At 44.7% G+C, this 21,781-nt stretch overlaps 1 protein-coding gene across 7 annotated transcripts in view; it reads right to left on the bottom strand.

Annotated features, from left to right (window-relative positions):
- TSPOAP1 (TSPO associated protein 1) overlaps window positions 1–21,781 on the bottom strand; it is a 3,238,928-nt gene that overhangs the window by 1,469,153 nt on the left and 1,747,994 nt on the right. For all 7 annotated transcript variants that reach the window (XR_013608584.1, XR_013608585.1, XM_078679480.1 and 4 more), the window contains one exon: window positions 11,146–11,255. Coding sequence is in view for 5 of the 7 variants with exons in the window: in XM_078679480.1 (XP_078535606.1) it covers window positions 11,146–11,255 (110 nt within the window). In the remaining 2 variants the exon portion in view is untranslated. The remainder of the gene's footprint in view (window positions 1–11,145; window positions 11,256–21,781) is intronic.

Here is a 21,781-nt window from a genome sequence, read left to right as displayed (position 1 = left end):
AATCCCTGCTTTCCAATAGTGCCCTATATGGGCAAGTATTTATGCACAGCTGCGCCACTCTTATGTTACAGAACAATGGTAATATTTGTTTGTGACTCCCTATTTTATTTCAGGTGGACCCATAATTCCTCGTCATTATTTAAACCTCTCGGTTGCATACTTTGGAGGTCAATAATGTACCTGGACTCCAAGGCTCGCAATGCTCTGATTTTGTCACCCCCACGTTCCTTCCTATCTAGTTGATCGATAAGGAAGTATGACAATAGATCCCTATTGCTATTGTGGTGGGTCTCAAAATGGCGCGCTACAGGGTAGCTCTTATCCTTATTTGTTATAGCACGCATGTGCTCCAGGATACGTTTTTTGGCCTGATTGATTGTACTGCCAATGTATCTCTTGGAGCACGGGCATTCCAGGCAATAAATCACATATTCTGAATTACAATTCAGTAATTTTGTGATAGTTCTTATGGGGCGTGAATCATTGGGTCTCCCGTCGTATTTCGTTCGTTTCTTACTATACCTGCACGCCTTGCAGTGCATGCAAGGATAGAAGCCACAAACTAGTTTCTTGTTCGTTGTTTTAAGGGAATCTTCAAAGTGGCTGTCGTTCAGATGGTCACTTAGAGATTTGCATCGTCTGTAAGTCACAGAGGGTCTGGGGGGTAAAGTATGTTTCATTATTGGATCAGTTTTCAGAATGTGCCAGTTTTTGTTAAATATTGCCACTAACTCACTAGATCTCATATTAAATGTGGTTATCATTCTGGCACTTCCCTCCGTTTTTACATCCTTCACTTTGGTTTTCATCAGATCTTTTCTTTCCAGGAGGTCAGCTCTACTTACTGCACTCGCTAATGTTGCCTTCGAGTACCCTCTATCTTTGAACCTGTATACTGCTTCATCCCGAGCCTGTGCGAAATCTTTAGGATCTGTACAGTTCCTTTTCAGGCGGAGTAGTTCCCCAAAGGGGATATTTCTTATCATACTCCTTGGATGGTGGCTATCCGCATGTAATACTGTATTGCCCGCTGTGGGCTTACGATACAGTTTTGTTAGTAAGGAGCTGTCTTTTACGAAGACCTCCAGATCAAGATAATGTACAGATGTGTCGCTGATGGTGCTGGTAAATCTCAGATTAAGATTGTTATCATTGAGAGGCGCAATATATTCCTCCGCCGAGGATCTATCGCCCCGCCATACGACAAACAAATCATCTATATATCTTGTCCAGATCATGATCCGATCCAACCATTTCTCATTGGTCCCCCCCCAGGCCACGTGCTTCTCCCACCAGCCCACGAACAAGTTCGCGTAGCTGGGGGCGAAGAACGTGCCCATGGCAGTCCCCCTGATTTGTCTGTACATATTTCCTGCAAAAAGAAAGACGTTATTGTTGAGACAAAACTCGGCCATCCTCAAAAGCATACAGTTATGTTGATGATACTTCATGTTTTTCATGCCTAGGAACCATTTCATCGCAGAGACACCCTCCTGGTGATCTATACAGGTATAGAGATTGGCCACATCGAGGGTAATTAGAAGCATGTCCGGCTCCCACTCGATACCGTCAATCAATCTTAAAAAATCTTGGGTGTCCCTAACATAGGAGGGTAAATCCTTGACAAAGGGGGCTAGGTAAGTGTCAATAAACCTAGAAGTGTTCTCCAGAAGGCTCCCTATTGAGGAGACAATGGGTCTCCCAGGTGGATTCTTCATGTCCTTATGCACCTTGGGGAGGTGATAGAATGTGGGAATTATTGGGTGCTCACAATGCAGGTATTCATTTTCATGTTTATTAAGCATCCCTTCATCCCTCCACCCCTTCAATAGTGCGTGATAATCAATGGTGCATTTCACAAAGTCTTTCCTGTTAATGATGGTATAACAGTTCCTGTCCTGTAATTGTCGTAGGGCCTCTTGTTTATATTGGTTTTTGCTGAAGATCACAATATTCCCTCCCTTGTCCGAGGGCTTAATTTCAATTGATGTATCTTCCTCCAATGTTTTGATGGCTTCCCATTCCAGCCGAGAGATATTCGAGTTCTTTCTATTCAATTCCAGATTTTTATCGGACATTTTGTCCAAGTCTTGGAGGATGGCGTCATTAAAGACGTCTATTGCGTCATGCGTTTTGTGGGGCAAGAATCTAGATTTGTGTTTCAAATTACTGGGATCCCTGACTTGCGTGATCTCTTCTCTTTGTAGTACCTCCATAGTACTGGGTACATCCCCTGTTTCCGCCAGGTCATAGGTGGTTACGAGAAGTGGCAAGTCATTGTCCCTAAGAGTGGTACCAGTGGCCCCAGTTGTTTCAAGAGGTCTTTCTGTTCCAGATTGGGTTTGTTGTGCAAATATTTTTTGTAGTTTTAACTTCCTTACAAACTTGAATACATCTATTCTTGTTTGTACCGGGTTGAATTTTGATGTGGGACAAAAAGTTAATCCTCTTTTCAGGACCTTTTCTTCATGGGCATTAAGTTGTCTTTCGGAGAGGTTCACTGTGGTTTGCTCATCCTTTACCATCTCCCTCTCCTGCCCCTGCGGCGAGTTACCATCGGTTGCGTCACTTGCGCATTTACTCCTGCCCCTCCTGCCCGCCTTGTTTTCCTCTTTTTTGTTGAGGTTTCTGTGGTGTTTGACCTTGGGGGCGGTGTCGTGTCTCCTTGAGGACCTGGTACTCGTCTAAAAAAGGAACCACAGTTGTAGTAGGTGGTCCTTACTTTTTTCCTTTGTCACCTCTCAATGATTCGTCCTCCGACATGGATGCATCTGACTCGGAAGTTACGACTTCTGTTGCAGCTAGGGTCCCCTGCGCAAGCCTCTTCCTTGTTGCGTCAAACTTTTTCGCAAAAGTTAAGATTCTGCCTGTCAGGTAATCCTGTTCATCCCTTTGGAATTTAGTTTGTTTGCGTTTCTTTATGCCACTCTCATAGTCTTTTAGTCTTTTCATCATTATTTCGCGCAAATCTTCTGCCATCTTAGTGTCTTTTTCCTTGCCAATGAGGTCCTCTAGTCTCTGTATCTCGGCGAGGGCTTTCTCCCTATCGCTCCAGGCGTATTTTATTAACATTAGCAACATTCCTTTGCTCATATCTGCGATGTACGCCGTCCAGTCTTTCAAAAGTTGTGGGTCCGGATTTTCATAGGAGGGTATTGTGAAGATTCTCAACCCCCTTGGGACCCTATTGCATTCCACATAATTTTGGAGCGAGGTAGCTCCAAAAAAACAAAAAACAAAAAATATATATATACCCATTATGTGTGTGTGTGTGTGTATATATATATATATATATATATATATATACATACATATCTACATATATGGGGTCCCGCACATGGGCGTGTATATTCATGTGCTTATGAATATTGAGGAGGATCCCCTGGAAGAGAAGGATGAGTGCCGCCGTCTCTCCCTTGTCCAGTAGGGGGCGGATGTCGTCTGTTGCGGCCAGGAGGGCTGTTTCGGTGCTGTGGTTGGACCCGAATCCGGATTGGGAGATTTCGAGGATGTTGTTGTCTTCTAAAGCCGTGGTGAGTTGTCTGTTGACTGCTTTTTCAATGACTTTCGCAGGAAATGGAAACAGGGAGATGGGTCTAAAGTTTTTGAGGTCGATGGGATCTGCCAAGGGTTTCTTGGGGAGGGGTGGATCTGGGCGTGTTTCCAGTTGTCGGGGAAAGTGACGGAAGCTAGTGAGCAGTTGGGCGAACAAACCAAACAAAGGAGATGATGGACGGAGCACTGACACTCACCCTCAGTCACAGATCTGGGTTGAATACATCATCGTTCTTTAGCTCATTTCGCCACCCCAGTTCAGACACAACTATATGCAAATCAGTCTTGACCCTGTGCCTCATGGGAACAGTCCAGCCCAAACTGTCAAGCCATGTCTTCCCTGGACCGAAAACAAGCATCCTGGGACCAGTTTCGGGCTAACAGCCCTCATCAGCCAGGCTAGCTTGAATCCAGTGGCAAAGTGAGTAAGGGACCCACGTCTGGGCATACCCTACCAACTTAGGGCGCACAAAGCAAACAAAGGTGATGATAGACGGAGTGCTACACGCGTTGCTATCAACTTCAAACGGCGTTCCTTCAACTACTTCAGTTTTAGCTTCTGGCAGGAACCACAATACTTGCCGTTGTGGTGCTCACATAGACACCACATACAAATTGTATGCGGGTCTGTCACTGACAAATGTCTGCTACAAGACCCACAAGATTTGAAATCGGTCGACATTTGACCAAGGCATACTGTTCCACCGACACCAAGTGTCGAAGTAGGTAGAGAAAAAATGACCTGAGGAACCACTTCTCTGGATCAGCATTACAGCACGGAAAAGAAGAAACTGATGTTGCACGCTAGAGGAGATTTATATGGCTCAACTGACATCATGACAAGGAGCCGACTGCTGAAAAATTTCCAGATCCAGAATGTCACCATGGGAGAATTTAAAAGTTAAGGAATCTGCAGCTAGGTGTCTCTATCAGATTAGAGGCTTTGTTTAGTTGAATGAACACAAGAAATGACAGGCTGGTTCCTACATCTGTGGATTAGCTAGGGAGATCATAATCTCGAGGAAGGCTGTTCTGTACCTAATTTAGGTAATTTACGAAGAATAGACCCTTAGAAATCAAGCATATTAAGTTAAGAAAAATAGAGTGCTGGAGTGTAGGATTAATGAGTGAAGAGACACTCTCACTGACCCTGAGAGAGGGCGCCAGAGAGCAGAATCAGAGAGACGGACTGCCGACCAGAGTGGTGCAGAGCGGAGCGAAGCAGGAGCAGGAGCGGAGCGGGAGGCTAGCCTCGACAACACCACGATCGGAAGAACTCCCGCCTGTCAGCCGGCCCACGGGGCCCCTGCAACGCGACCAGTAGGCAGCTTAAGTAGCGGTGCCTACCCGCTCCTGCCGCGATCATCAAAGCTGAGACCAAGGGGTCGGGTCTCAAGCGCATGGAGCAGAGAGAAGCAGAGCAGGAGGCTCGCACGCAACTCCGCGTCCGAAAATAACCCCGCCCGTCCGCCAACCCGCTGGGTACCCGCAGCGCGATCTGAGGCGCGGCCGGCGGCCCAGGCGAAGGTTGCAACCCGCAATCAGCCGACGGTGCCTAAGGCGAGAACGAGTATCCAGGGCTCTGCAGCGTGAAACGCAGGGCGGCGGCGGCCCCAGTGGAGAACGCGACCTGTACAGCTGAAGGCCCACCGTCGACCTGCGGAGCAGAGGAGATTGGGGAACGGACTGAGGTGGACCGGAGCGGGAGGAGAGGATCAGTGACGGCGCCCCGTAGCGCCAGCGGCGCACCAGCGCTGAAGTGGCTTGAGGTGTCGGTGAGGAGCCCCGGGATCTGGTGGACTCTGAGGAAGGAGACGACTAGCGTGAGTGGTGGCCTCTGACAGTGGGACGGTGAGAGGGGCGCCCGGGTTCGGGGAAAGGGGTGGTGGTGATTTGAGCGGTCAGTGCTGCCATTCCCCGCCCGAGTGCCCCCCCCCTAAGCGCCCTGCGCCCTCGAAGAGTGCCCACTCAGCCATTTATCTCGCGCCTAGAGGGATTTCGGCCCCTCTTCACAGCCCACAAACTCGCCAGGTAACACGTGGGGCAGCCTAAAATTCCCCCCCCCGGGAAGGCGGAACAACTGCCGCCCCAAGAAAAGGAAATGGCTTTTAAGAAACTGAGGTCACGTACCATTTTTATGAAACGAATGGGCACTGAAGAGGCTATAAGGAAGTCATCCAACAAAGCGGTGAAAAGTGGACGGATAACAAGGACCCCTGCAATAACTAATTATTTTTCCACATTTACCACCAATGACCATACAGAAAGTCAATCGCTAAACGAAGGAATAAAACCTGAGTTGAAGGAGGGAGGAGAAAAAATATCGGGAGTTTCACAGGACCAATCAAGTGATTAAAACCTAATAAACCCAGAATTTGATCCTGAACACAAAACCAGCCCATCAATTATAGAGGAATCCCCCTTGGAATCTGACTTACCTGGCCTAATTACCTCTAGTCCATTAAACATCCAACGCAGTACTGACTGTAACAACTCATGTCCAGAAAACAATTGTCAAGGAGAACGATAAGAAGTTTGAATCGCAAATAAGGCCAGAGGAGATATTTACTAGTACACTACAAAAATCCCCGGTTGATCTCGATTATTCACCAGACCTCTACCTGTTTAAATCTCCCAGCCCAACTAATCACAACACACCTGTGTCTAAGTCACTTCTCATCCTGCAAGAAATCTTAGAGTCTGTTCTTTCATTCTTAGGCCACATTCTGGAGAATTCCGACCAAACCCTCGATGTCCAAATAGGAATCCTAAAATTCCTAGTAGAAGAAAAAAGAAAAAAAGACCACACAGAGTCTATAAAAATACAAGAAACCCCAGTAACCATCCAAGAGGCAACAAGCAATAACAATATCAACAACACGCTACAAGACCAGGGAAAAAACGATATCGGTACTCAAACGAAAGGAACATCAAACAAGGGATCTCAGAATAACCATCAGGAGCCAATTATATACTCCCTAAAGAAACTCTTCAGCGAAGACACAATTAACGTCCACAACCGATATCCTATTTTTGCAAACATCAAAAATAAACCAACAACGCCCAATTCGGTGACTGATCAAGAAAAGAAGGCCAACATCATTCTCGATGGTGAACAAGTGAGGGATACACAAAAAACCAAGAAGAACCAAGAAGGAGCAGGGAATAAAAGAGGAAAACCGCAACGGAGAATTAAAAAGAAGAAAGCGCGTAGGCTCAAATTCCAGAAAGCAATAATCCCCCTTGCATCCCAGCACGAGCATGATGAAAGCACAAAAACACCGACTCCCACAAAGGGAACAAATCAAAACGCGGCAGCAAACGCAGACATAAAAATCCCCCAACAAAATACCACTTTAAATCCTAGAGCCAAAAAATTTCACCTCAATCGAACAACCTCAGGGTCAAGGGAGCCCTTCAAAGGGCCAGAAGACTACGCCAAAAAAGCCCCATCCGGGGTAGAAACATCATCAAAATATTTACAAATAACAGAGCTTTTTCCCACAGATAGTGTCCCACTAAATCGAGGTAGAATAGTCAATCTTTTCCAAAGTATTATTCCGTTACAAACCTTAACAAGTAAAGAGATTGACTTAGTAATATTCCCAGAAAGAAAATACCAAAACAGCGGTGGTAGTATTTTGGTCACCGGTGTTACCAGGGATCATCCTAAGAGAACAGGAGACCTTACATAAGTTTGGCTATGATTTGATCCCAATGCAGGAAACCACAGTCAACAATCCGCAAAAATGGTCTAAAGGACCCTTATGGGAAAATCACCATACTCACAACAAAACTATCTATAACGCAGACGACTCAGCAACAAATTCAAATCCAAATCAAAATCTAAGGATTTTAGTAAAGAACGGAGAAAGAGAAGTTTGGAGCCAAGACGCGGAAGCAAAGGAAGCAGCAAAAATACTCCAGTCATGGTCATGGATCTCTGAGTCACTGAACGGTGGGAAAAATGCGAAGTATGAGACCCAATCCGTTTAGCAACGGCCTTTCGATAACATCTTGGAACATGGCAGGGAAAACTACCGATAAAATGACGGAAGCCACAAAAAATCGACCGGATATATTGGCATTACAGGAAACCTGGTCAATAAAAACTTTTAACCAGGACGGTTATTTCGTTTATGACATCCCTGCGCAGAAAGCCAAACGGGGACACGCCAAGGGAGGGATAGCGATCTTATTAAGGGACGAGTATCTCTGGGCTCAAGAGATTCTGGACACCAACTCTAAGCAATTCCAGTGTATAAAGATCAGGATGGAGACTCACTCTTTAGACCCTCAAAAAGGTCTATTACTTTTCAATGTATATGTCCCCCCCGGATTAAAGACCGATGTCCAATTTGAGGAAACCCTTGACGCCATTCAGCAAATAATCGAAGCTCAATCTTATCTGCCATACCTGATCATGGGTGATTTCAACGGCAAAATATCAAACACCGAAATCTCCAACTGGGCAAATTGGTATAAAGATGAAGCCCTAGAAATACCGGTGCCGACATTCCCGACCAGAAGCAGGGCTGATAAAAGGGTGAAAATGCTATTAGCGTCACTTTCATTATTAAATGGAATTATATTGAACGGGAACGTGGAAGGGGACATCCCTGCATCCCACACAAGACGGGGAAATGGCACCCTTTCAATCCTAGATTATATGATCGGCAGCATGGAGTCATTTGAGTTTGCTTCACACCTTCGCACCAATTTTACTGAAGAGAGTGACCACGCAATCCTGCAATTACACACGCAATGGAAAATAAGCACCTGCTCACCTAGTCAAATTATGTATAAACATAGCACAGTAGAGACAAAAATAAACCAAAGGCGGATCTACTGGAACTCAACAATGTTAGACAAAATAACTACCTTAATTGACACAAACCATCTTTTATCCACAGAACACTCTGCTGACCCAATAACAAACTTTGAATCCATTATCGAGAATCTAAAGCAAGTCTTTCAAAACAAATTGCAACAAGCTGTATCAGTAAAGAACAAAAATAAAAATAAAACCTCGAATTCTGCTACTGCAAAAAGACTAAACAAACTTATTAGAGCTCAATACGTGGACCGCTCAATTTTAAGGCAAGTAGAAATCAATAAACTGAAAAATCAACTCAAGCGAGAAAAGCGTTGTTTAAAAAGCATAATGCAGGACAAAAACTGGGTCGACTTACAAATTGCGGCAAAAAAGCGCAACCAACGATCATACTGGTCATTAATTGCAAAGGAAACCGGAACAAAAAAGGCCCTGCACTCTATCCCAGTCCCACCTCAAGAATGGGAAATCTACCCGACAGCTTTGTACAGAGTAAATACGAGTATTGAAGCGGCCGAAAACACAGGAAATAATAGTGAAGGAAACAACGCTCCGATTGGACACGCCTCTCCGTTCTTAATAGAAATGCATATCCGAAAGGCGAGATTCACAGGAGCCTCCGGCCCAGACCAAATACCAATCAAGGTCCTACAGGCTGACCCTAAGGGTTGGAGTAAGATGCTCTCTCCCCTTTTCAACTTCATCTTTAAAACAGGAACAGTGCCAAAATCCTGGAAGGGGAGTATTATAATACCGATTTTTAAAAAAGGATCAAGACATCAGGCTGGCAACTACCGCCAAATAGCATTACTAGATGCCACGGGGAAAATCTTCGCTGCTGAAGTGTTGGACCAACTCAAAAACTGGGCATTTTCTCAGGATTTAATTCCCTTATTTCAGGCTGGTTTCAGGCCAAAGCACTCGGTTACTGATAACATCGCTATATTACAAACAATCCTCGACAAATACGTTGTAGGAAAATCCCAACCGGTATACGCAGCTTTCATCGATTTTTCTACCGCATTTGATCGAGTAGATAGACCATCTCTCTGGAAAAAACTGAGGAAGCTAAGAATTCCTGAACAATTATTACAAATCATAATTACACTACATTCACACACGTGGTGCCAAGTACAAATGGGGTGTGAAAAGGGCCTGACCAACATAATTCCAACAGCAAATGGTCTCAAGCAAGGGTGTCTCCTAGCCCCCTTGCTATTTTCACTATACCTTAGCGATTTGCCTCAGCATCTGCAACAAGTGCCAAGTCTGCCTCCAAAGATCGCTGCCCAAAACGTTCACGTTCTTTTATACGCAGACGACATTGTAGTGTTAGATCTCACGCCCTTTGGTCTGCAAAGACTTTTAGACTCTCTGAATAAATACACTCAAGAAAACTTCTTAATTCCAAATCTTACACAAAAATAGTTTCCTTCTCAGGAAGAAAAAGAAGTACCAAATTTTGTTGGAGACTCGGTGCTGGAGCAATAGAGGAGACTGACGAATACACCTACTTGGGCAGGATTTTTACTAAGACACTGAAAAACAACTTACATGTTAATAACCTGACTAGGAAATCCGAGGTGCACGCTGGAGCCCTTCAAAGACTATACACGGCTTCAGGTAACAGACATTTTTCATCCCTACTCAAGGTATATAGTACAAAGATACCTCCAGTTTTATCATTTGCTTTGGAATATATTCCAATAAAACAGTGGTCATTCATGGACCAAAAAGAAGGGAAGATACTGAGGAAAATGCTGAAGGTATCACAATCCATTCAGGTGCAAGCTCTTCGCCTCGAACTCTCAATCACGAGCTCATATTCAAGAGCCATCGCAAACGTCATCAGGTGGGCATATAACCTGCTGCACGCAAAGGATGGAACTCTCCGTTCACTACTTAAAGTTGAGACCTTTGACTGTGATGCTTCGAAACAAGTATTCTTCAGCAACATGTCCACTGCATTTAAACTAGCCGAGATCAATGTTAACCTGTTGCTTACGTGGACTCCATCACAATTGAAACTTTTTAAAAAATGTTTAACCCCCAGACTCAGTTACGATCTTGATTTTTCTCACTGTGCCAAATTGACTCTGTATAGAAGCTTTGCGGAAACAATTGCACCTAAGCAAGTGCAACAATACATAGACTTTAATCTTTCGCACGGCGCTAGGAGAACAATTATCCTGTTACGGCTTGGCATTCTACCAGTGCTAACAATAACATCTAGATGGCACCTAAATGGATCTTCATTATGTAACCTCTGCTAAGGAGGGGAGCAGGACGTAGAACATCTTTTATTCACATGTCCTAATCCAAAACTAGTGGCAGCAAGGACAAAACATCTGAATCCTATATACATTAACTGCCGTATCACTACTGTAAAGGACTTGATCACAGTATGTAAATCTCCTCCCAATGAATTAGTTTGTTATAACTTTTATAAATTTTTAACACCTTTTTTAGCTTTGTATTAATACTAAATTCTAAAAAGATTTGTAACCGTATTTTACCGTATAAATTTGTGGTCCTCAGTAGAGTACCAAAACAAATAAAATAAACTTGAAACTGAGTGAATGAGAGTGCTGGAGAGCATTTTCATCTGACTATACATCACTTTCCAAACACTCCAGAAATCCATAACAACCAATTATTAGACACATAATTGCTTCATAATTTCAGTTATCTATATCACAGTTGTAAGTTTAAAGTCATTTAGATTGGACCTGACAGAAATATACATTTGACTGTACCTGTATCGTGCAAGGAAGACTTGAAGCTTTGCAGGAGTTCGGCTCCGTGGCTCTGGAATCACAGATACACTATCCACATCTAACTCCTCCATTTCACTTGCTGTATCCACCTGAATATAAGAGAAAATAATCATACCATGTTGAAGCCGTATAGAATAGGTCACTTACATTTGCTAATGATGTTCAATGGATACCATATCTACCTGCATATTGTTCAGCTGTTAAATCTCCTCCAGGTTCCAGACAGAATCTGGAAAAGTTGAAATAGCACCCCTGCACCAATAAGTGGTGCCATGGCTCCAATATAACTTTGATGCCTCCCTGAATATGACATCACAGAGCCTTCTATGGCACCACCATGGTGCCCTGATGTTAGGTTGTGTTCTTTGTTCCATGTCTTGAGAGGTAAACAAAAGGCTTACAAAAGAGACAGAAATGCAGTGCAAAAAAAACTGTGGAACTTTATAACGTATACAACAATATTCTGCAGAATCGTTAGGCGGGCATGTTTGTGAGTAATTTACAGGTAGATAGAGTAGCCACCAGAAACATTGCTTACCAAAGGTAAATTACTTATCCTTCTGATGGATACTTTTACCTGAACATTATTCACCATTTGAATCAATAACAAAGTGATTACCACAATCTGAGAAGCCCCAAAAAGTTTAGTGGACCCATAAATGCGTACCTCCCCTCAAGACAAAGCCAGCAGTTAAACCCTGAGACAAGGAACATAGAAATCTCGTGCTACCATCTAGTGAACAGGAAACAATGGGACATTGGAACTTACTACAAAATAAGGCACATTAGAATTAACTACAAAAAAGGAATACGTGATTACCTGTAATCCTAGTTCCAGTGGATCACAGAGAAATTTTTAGAGATAAATGTTCTTCGTTGAAAAAGAAATATTCTCATCTAAAAAAATTGTAGAAGGTTATGCTGGCCAATCTTATTTTTTCTTTCTTGAAAAAACAACAGCCTGCTTAATAATGGAGAAGTTGCCAAATAAATTGGTCAACAGAAAAAACGGCTTTTGAAAAAACTGACGGGAAAAGCTAGGGCTATGTACTCTTCCAGACATGCAGTCATGTAATGCTGGAAAGAATGACACTGCCGTTTTAAGCAATCCAATTCCTCTAGTATTCCTTGATCCCTGGTCTGTGGCAGTTGCTCCACTTCCTTTTTAACAAAGACATAGGATATATGTGCATCCTACAAATCCTTATTATTTCCACTGGGGAGGAAGGAAGGTTGCTAATAATTTCAAGGGATAGTCCCTTGAATGAGAGAACTAGGATTACGAGTAAGTAATTATTAATTCGCTTTGTAGGGATCACCATTTATCATCAGAAGTGCTGAACAGGATATCTGTCCCTACTACGGGCAGTGAAAATAATAAAGTTAAAAAAAGATAAATGACAAACTAAGCAAAGAAGTTCCTCAGACAGGCACTTAGCATCTGCTCTAGAATCTGAATGAAGAAAATGATGTCTTGTAAATGTTTTCACATCCACCAGGTAGTTGACTTACGAATCTTGGCAATTGGGATATTTCTTAGTAATGCAGGAGCTGCAGATTTACCCTTAGCAGAACCAACTTTTAGTTTGCCAGACGTCTTAGAGGTTTTCTCATAGCACAATTATATGTTGACTAGCCTTCTAGAGATAGACTACTTTGAAATAGGCAAGCCTGTCAAGTAGGGAACAATAGTAAACAAATGTTTGGTTTTCCTAACATCTTTGGGTCTGTCAAAATAAAACATAAGTATTGTCCTGAAGTCTAGCGTAAGGAGAGATCTTTCAGCTAAGGAAAGTGGATCGCAGAAGGAAGTAGGCAAAGAAAGGGTTTGGTTTACATGGTAAACCAACACGGATTAAGAGAAAGAAACTTCATATATGTCCTTGCGATCATTTTGTTCTCATAAAAACTGTCCTCCCATCTGCTGGAATACTTTTCTCCAGAGCAACTATTTGAGACTTCCTGATGTTCATACAAAAACATAAATTGTGAAAAGTGTTGCCTAATACCTATGTACTTTTTGCTACCCTCTTCTGAGACAGCTTTTACTAGCCAGTCATCGAGGTAAAGGAATAAGTGAACATCCTACAGATACAAATGTGATCTGATGGAAAGGAGCATCTTCGTGAGCACTTTGTATCTGATCGGATACATATCTGGAAGCATCAGCATCAACGGTGTTGAGCATTTATAGCAAACAGGATGTATAAGTAAAGCTTGCTTTGCGTGTGTATGAAAGTAGGCAACATGGAAGCCTACAGACACTAATCAGCCCTCAGATACATTGCTTCCAGTATTTGTGCTAGCCATAGTAAATGTATCCAATAGAAGAAATTTGGCCAGGTTGTATCCAATAGAAGAAATTTGGCCAGGTTGCACAGATCTAACACAAGCCTGATTCCACCACTCGTTTGGTAACAAAATAGTTTCAAAGTAAAGGTTGTTGCATCTTTCAGGGGGGGGCGGGGAGGAATTTTATAAACTAGCTACTTGACCAAGGGACAGGATGCTTCAGGAATCTAAGTATTCTGTAAAGTAAAAAAAAAAGTCCATTTGTTTAGATTGGTGTCCTGCAGGGAGGTGACAAATTCAGGTAGTGTCCTAGTACAAGCCTCTGATTTTGACACCTTTCCACAAATCTTTCAAAATGGGCTGGAAGTAGATGAAGAGCAGTAGTTCAAGGGTTGAAATGCCCTGTGAATATGAGCACATTCACAAACTTATATGTGTAAGGGTATTAAATAACTCCAATCTCTTACCATGGTGAAAAAGGTTTGAAATTTACTCCTGGCAATGGCAGAGTAAAACCTTTTTCCAAGCCGGAAAAAAGTGGGTGTTAGGGAAGTGAATTTGTGATTGTGCAGCAGGTTCAGCATTACAGTGTATCTGCTCATGCAAAAGGGGAATTCACAACACTTTACTAGCAGTACAGGTCCAGGCCAACTTGTGAATTTATGAAAATAATAGAATTACACCAGTGCAAGGACATGTGCCCAGAGATCCTACTTTGTGACTTTCTTTTTTAAAGAACCGGGCCTTTAATTTACTTTTATGTTCTCAGTTATACCTTCGCACGGATTTTCCATCCATAATCTTTTATTTAAAATACAGTCATACATTAAACATGTTTTCCACAATGACGCCTCCGTATGAATTGTATTGAAAGTTGTACGATAGTTTAGCAACACTCTTTTCAAGTTGCAATTTTTTGTGCTTGTTTTATTTTGAAAGCAAACACTTGCAGGTCTTGGTTCCATGATTCTCAGTATATTGGTCTAAAAACCTTTTGTGAGCATTATGGACAGATTCAAATTGTTAAATGCCACAAACATGTATGTACATGTATTTTTACCGCAATCACTGTCGGTAATGAAGGTGGACCTCACAGCTCTTCCTTAGAGCACCTGCCCTAATAGAAAAGACTTTGCACTAATGAATTATATATACAACATATCTTATGTATATGGATACAAACCTCGCTTTAGTGGCAAGTGATTCTCTTTCACAGATCCACACTGTCGCACTGTAAAAGAGTTTACACTGCATGGGTGGTTGGACCTATTTGTCCAGTGGGTAAAAACAGTACAATTGTTGTCCTTGACCGCAAACAGGATCTACTCAGCAATGGTTGATAGGACTTAATCTCTTTAAGCAGCTTTGGCAATGATTTCTGCTACTTTGAAGTAGAGGGAAGGTAATTTGCTTAAAGTATGACCCTCCGAGATTTTCTCAAAACCCACTTGTCATGGGTGATGAAGATGACTCTTTGAGAAGTAAAGAAAGTTTCCTCTCACTGATGTATGCTACTATTTTTTTTTTTAGAAAGGGATACATCTCCAATCAACGTAAAAGTCACGCACAGGTTTTACGAGGTGTCCAAGGAAAAGGGTAGGGAATGAGGGTGAAAGAAGGGTTCTATAGTGCTCAATTGGGAGTTACTACATGGTATATGGTATTATAGCAATTAAGTAGGTAAGGTACACACAATGGATGAATGTTGACCCAACATTCATAGGTTAGAGCCTCAATCTGAGGTCTATGTACATCTATATGTAGTCTTCCGACACACGTAAGGAAATGTACGAGTTACTTACCTTCGGTAACGATGTATGTGGTAGAGACGGTTCTAGCTGCAGATTCCTTAATGTAGAATTATCACCAGGGGTGAGACTGGACTCGGACAACTTTCTTGCCCAGCATCTCTGTGCGCCGGGGGTGGGGGGATGTTTCGGTTGGAGGGGGGACGGTACCACGCGACTCCGCCCCGACGGCCTCCGCGGGCGTGACGTCAGCGAGGTCACATAAGCCCCACCCCGGCGCGCTGACGTCAGTTTGCTTCTGAGAACTTTTCTGCGCCATAACGCGGAGCCATCACAACAAAACTGAGGATAGCATGGGAACAGTGTGTAAAAAAAACAGAGACAAAATAGAGAGAAACAAAAGGTGAGAAACACCACCATGTGGCACCAGAAGACGACAACAGCAGGCCAGAGCAGGAAAAGAGCAGAGCACCACTCTGAGGAACAACTAGTGCAAGTCAAGGCGAAAGCACTAGGTGGCAGTAAAGCACTAGAAGGCCAGAGCAGCGAAGCCATAGCAAGAAAAGCGTAAAGCACCACTCCGTGGAACCACCTTGAAAGCCAAGGTGAGAGACATCCTGGAGTCACAAGGATGAGAAAGCGTCATGACAGAAAGAGAAGGAAAGAGAGTCTGCAGCGAAAACCACAAGGGGAAGGGCCACAAGCCCGGAACAGAGGAGCAATAGTAATCCATCTCCAGACTATACTGCCAAGGATGGCCATACCTCCTAATAGGAGGAGGAGGTCAAGGACGGGTAATCCATCCGTAGACTACAATGCCATCTGAAAGGAACAGGAGGCCAAGGACTGGTAAAGAACCCCCAACAAAGAAGACCAGGAGGGGATCAGAACTCTAACAACAGAGGGAAAGAGCCAAAGTAGGCCCTCATGCTGGAAATAAACCAGCCAGAGGGATGCCTGACCAGAAGAAAAGAAAGAGGACACCCATAGAAGACAAGGCACCCAAAGGGAGGCGACTACAGAAACCCAAGCAGAGGGTCCTTTCAGAAATGAGAGGAAGGGTGGGTAGTGAAGCAATCTGCGGCTAGAATCGTCTCTGCCAGATACATAGTTATCAAAGGTAAGTTACTCGTACATCTGACAGAGACTACTAGCCGCAGATTCCTTCACGTAGAATAGATACCCTAGCCATACCCAAAGGGGAGGAGGGTCGGCGAGAGGACCTCTCCAGCTTCAGATGAGCACAAGACCCACAACAGGGAACCAGTCACGGGGACAGGGAAAAATAGCCACATCCACCGCAACAGGGGATGAGTCACAGGCCCTGAGCTGAAGAGAACCTCAGCATTGTGGAGGAACACCAGCCCCACAGGGAATGTGTCATCATGACAAGAGGCAACTCAGCCTCCACCAACAGGAGAAGCAAGGGTAAAACGAAGGAGGCCAGACCACCTGAAGCCCAGTCAACGTATCAGGGACCTCCACCGGAAGCCCCAAGGTACAGACAATACAGAGGAAGTTGAGCCACCTACAGACTTCAAGGAGAAGGGGTAGAAACACAGCAAAGCCCTCCACCGGGAAACAACCCAGTGAAGAGGGCAGCCGAGACCCTCACAGCTCTAAGTCAAGACAGAACAGTGCCTCAGCAATAAGGCAGGCGGAGGAATAAGAACGAGATCTCACCATGGCCCCGTAGTACAGAAAAACAGGACCGCCAGGACCCAAGACAGAACCAATCCACTAAGTAGTGGATCCCCAGCCTCAAGCAGCGGACAAGACAGAGATGGCTGCACTGCTAAAAGTGCAGAAGAAAGAGAAGATCGCACTTGCAACATACCGTGATGCCACGGAGAGCAGTGGCCCGTAGGACGACAACATCTTCCCAGCACATGAGAGAGCTATATATTAGCTACCACTACCCCACATAGGGCATTTTACGTCCCAAGGACATGGGAACCCTCTTAGGAAAATGTTCTGCAGCCGAGAACAAATAGAAAGACCTGCGGAAGAACCGCAGACTGCTTGCCAATCAGACAACAAGAATACACAGAAGGCCTAATCTCAGGGCCGTGTAGAAAAAAGCGTTCCCTTTATCTTGGGGGCGACCCTCTGGGCGCTGCTGTATCGGATCGACACTGTGATCTATTTCTTGTTTTAAATCATGTAAAATCAGTAATTAGTAAGTTCATCAAATTTCAATCATCATTTGGTTTATTTCTTCAATTCTCAATGTTGAAATTCACATCGTGAAGCATATCATAATCATTAATCCATATAGATATATAGAGCTTTTCCCAATGCATTTCGTACCTATGACAGGTACTTCATCAGGGGAATCTGTAAAAATAATATGTATAAATGAGGGTCCATCAGTCTATCTATTCAATTGTAAATCTCATATTAAACAAGCATGCAGTACATTTTACAAACATGACAGTTACTAAATGAAAATCGCACTCCAAATCAACTCATTTTACTTAAATTAAGGCTCTAAGAGTGAACCTGTTATAGCCCCTAACGTAGGTATAGTACGACTTGGTGAAAAACAAAGTGTCACATATAAAGCAAGATGGGTGTTACATGGTAACGTAAATGAAACCAGATGGTACCTCCGAGTTTGCGTGCGGATATTTCTCACTCAAAAACGAATCTTAAATGTGAACATACCCTATTGCTAATCCCCACTTTAATCGCGATGTTGTCAACTTACCGCTGATGTGAAGTTCCGAGCGTTGTACTCTCAAAGTGAACAAACGCGGGACCAACCCGTCACTGTTGATAAAGCGTGGTGTACTAAAAAGTGAAGACGACCTCCCGCTGAGGTGATTAGAAAGTGAAGTCGGACTAAAGTTAGAGTGCCAAATGAGTTCGGCCATATTGGAACAGGGTATTCTGCTTCAATGACCCACCAAGTTCTGTGATATACTCCCGGGTACCATCTAACTCGCAAAAACTTGTCCATTAACAACAAACTAAATTATAAAATATAAAAAAATCATTAATGGCAATAAATCATATTACAATAAATGCAGTAACTGTGGTTCTGAAACGTGTCTGTGTTGTTATTGTTCATATATAACATGAGAGGTCCAAGCGTTCATTGAGCCCATAAGGCTTTAAAGAGTCCAACTTAAAAATCCATTGATTTTCTTTTTGTAAGAGTTTTCTGTTCACATCTTGATTTTCAATGGTGGCAACCATTTCAAGCACCAAGAATTTTAATTGTGAAATGTTGTGTCTTTTCTCATTGAAGTGAACAGCAATGGGCGATTTTTCGTTTTTTGTTCTTATATTGCTCGTGTGTTCAGTTAGTCGAGTCTTTATCTTCCTGGTAGTTTTGCCCACATATACCAGTCCACATGGGCACTTGAGGAGGTATACAAGGTTCATGCTGTCATAAGTTGCCGTGACTTTGAGAGGTATAGGATTTCCTTGCTTTGGATGGTTGATAATAGTTCCCTTAATAATTGCATGACAATTATTACAATTGAAACATGGTACTGTGCCTTTGAACGATTCATGTGTGGTATCTTGAGTTCTTTTTTTGAGCATGTCTTGGATGTTTCTGCTGCGAATGTAAGCAAATCTTGGCTGATTTGAAAAAATCCCATTGAAATCTGGTTCATTAGATAAAATTTGCCAATGTCTGAGAATGGATTGTTTGTATGCGTAGCTCTTGGTAGAAAATGTTGAAACAACTACTGCACGTTTTTCAGATATTTTCGGGGAACTCCTCAATAGGTCTGAGCGTGATTTGGTATCGCATTTAGTGGTTGCAGTCTCTAATATTTTCGTGGGATAACCCCTCTCTTGAAAACGTTGAATCATGTTTTGTATTTGTATCTTGGATTCTTCAGGTTCAGAAACTATTCTCTTAACTCTATATAGTTGAGATAGTGGCAAATTGTTTTTCAACGAATTCTGGTGGAAGCTGGCATAGTGCAGTAGGTTGTTGCGATCTGTAGATTTTTTGTACAGTGTCGTCTTGATTTTGTTCCCTTCGATTTGTACCTGGACGTCTAGATACGCTATACTTTTCTGATCAATGGTATAAGTGAACTGTATCCGATCGTTGATTTTGTTCAAATCTTCCAATTGTTGTAGTAATGTTAGTTTGGGACCTATCCAAAGGACAAAAATGTCATCGATATATCTGTAAAATATACTTGCATGTCTTTTCCAGTATTCACCATTCAAAATGTGACTGTTTTCAAAGTTCATCATGAAGATGTTCGCGTAGCACGGTGCTGCGCAATTACCCATGCTGGTACCTGTAAGTTGCAGAAAATGACCATCTTGTCATTTAAAATAGCTTTGATAAAGAGTGAAATTTAACAGTTCCAATAAGAAAATTTGAAACTTCTGATCCAGAGTGGAATTCAGTAGCACTGTTTCTACCGCTTCAATCCCCAGGTTGTGCGCCCCCCTTTTCAATATACTAATCTCAGGGCCAACATGGATTACCAACAGCCAAAACCAAAATCAAAAAAGGGCCGGACCAGCAGCCAACAGCACCAAAGTCCTAAAAAAGGTCCTGAAGGCACATGAACTACACAGAACACACAACCGGGGCTACTCGCTACAAGACCCCAGAATACAACGGAAGAACACCTCCCAAAACCCAGACCGACTCACAGGTCACTGAGGGGGGAAGGAGGAGGAGGAGGAGGACGACGGGCCTTCCGTGACGGGGGAGACCGATGGCAGGGAGGGAAAGGCAGTCTGTAAAAGAGGGCCCTTGGTAGAGGGGTGGAGGAAAAGACAGATGGGATCACGCGGCGCAGGATGGTGGTGGTGCAGAAGTTGTTGGGGCACCGGGTCCCCTGTGGCGGTCTGTCCCCAAGCCCCCAAAAGAGAAGTGTGGAGCGAAGTCTCGAAGAGAAGAAGCAACTCCCGACCACAAGAACCCTGATGGAGGACCTCCAGAAGATGATCTGTGGGAAAATGGGCAGCTGGATCGCCCATGCGCAAGATCCCTGCAGCTGTGGACACGGCTCGAGCGAAGGAGGCACCTGCCTCTGTAGGTCCCTGCGGTGGTGAAAGCAGTTCCTCAGTGGGCGATGGCTACAAGCTAAGGCGGCCGTCCCCCAGTCCAACCGGAGGAAGGAAAGGCCAAGCCCGGAAAGGGGGCGAAGACTGCGGCGACGGTGAAGAGCCGTGGGAAAAAGCCACAACGCGGAGACCCATCTCCTGAGAAGATGAAACCATCAACCGCCGAACCTCTTGAGAAGAGGGGGCATCCGAAGACGAATCAACGACCCGGCGCCATAGAGTCCGCGACCGGTCCATGTCAACCGGCACGGAAGGAGACACCGGAACGACCTCCGCCACAACGCGTGGTGCAGGAGACCGAGGCTGGGTCGAAGCCGGGGCGGCTAAGGAACGGCACCGAAAAAGCGCCGACTCAACCTCCGAAGAGGCAGCCGGCTGCGTGGAGGGACGAGGAGGGCCCGGGGACACGCACAAGCCCTAGTCGAAACCCTGCTGCGCCTGAGCGGTGTTACCTCGGCCTTGGACAAGGCCGCCGCCGCCCCAGAGGACCAAGGGGGACTCGAGGACATGCCCGAGCCCCAGCAACCTCCCGCGACACCAGAGGGACCCCCACGGGGGTTTGCGGCGAGGCAGAGGCGCCGTGGCTCCGAAGGAGGGAACCCCGAAGGGCACCCCGACGACACCACTTCCACTGAACATGGAGCCGAACCTGTAGGCGCCAGAGCCGCCGGCGACACCGCAGAAGTTCCCACACGCTGCTAGGGATCCGCAGGCGTCCCAGGAGGGGAAGGAGAAGGAGAAGCAAACGATGCCTGCAAAGCCGCCGCATAGGCCTCCATCTGGGCTCTTGTTCCCTCCGCGCCGGGAAACAGCAGATAGGGTGGCGACGCGCGGGGCCGCACCGCTCGTGGAGGTCCCACTCCCCCATAGACCGGGAACCGGGCCTCGGGGACAAACTGCGACACTTACCAACAAGTGAACGACGCTCTTGCAGCCTGGAGAAGGACGATGCCGGAGACGGAGGTTCTTGAAGCCGTCCGCGGGGGACGGACGATTCAACGACTCCGATCTGGACATGCATGCCGAAAGGAGTTTCATCCGGAGCACTTAGGTTTCATTTGCTGACACGCCTCACAGCCTGTGGAGTCGTGGTGCGCTCCCAAACACCACATGCAGATAGGGTGAGGGTCCGTCGCCAACATCTGGCGCGCGCAAGACGAGTACGTCTTGAAGCCCGAAGGCATTCGCACACTGTTCCAAGAAAAACACTAAAAAAAAGGGGCCTAAAACAGGCCAGGAACACATCCAGGTCCGCGTTGCACGCAGAAAAGAAGAAAACTTACGTCACCTCGCCGTGGTGGGGCTTATATGACCTCGCTGACGTCACGCCCGCGGAGGACGTCAGGCGGAGTCACGTGGTACCACCCCCCCAGCACGCAGAGATGCTGGGTAAGAAAGTTTTCCGGGTCCAGTCTCATGCCTGGGGATAATTCTACGCTAAGGAATCTGAGGCTTGTAGTTTCTATCAGATTATGTATCATAATTGTATAGCAATAATGTAGTCTTCAAGTGTAGTTTCTTCA

Source organism: Lissotriton helveticus, chromosome 3_1 (assembly GCF_964261635.1).
Source record: "Lissotriton helveticus chromosome 3_1, aLisHel1.1, whole genome shotgun sequence".
Taxonomy (NCBI): domain Eukaryota; kingdom Metazoa; phylum Chordata; class Amphibia; order Caudata; family Salamandridae; genus Lissotriton; species Lissotriton helveticus.
The sequence above is the reverse complement of the archived record's forward strand: the minus strand, read 5'-3'. Positions and strand labels throughout refer to the sequence as shown.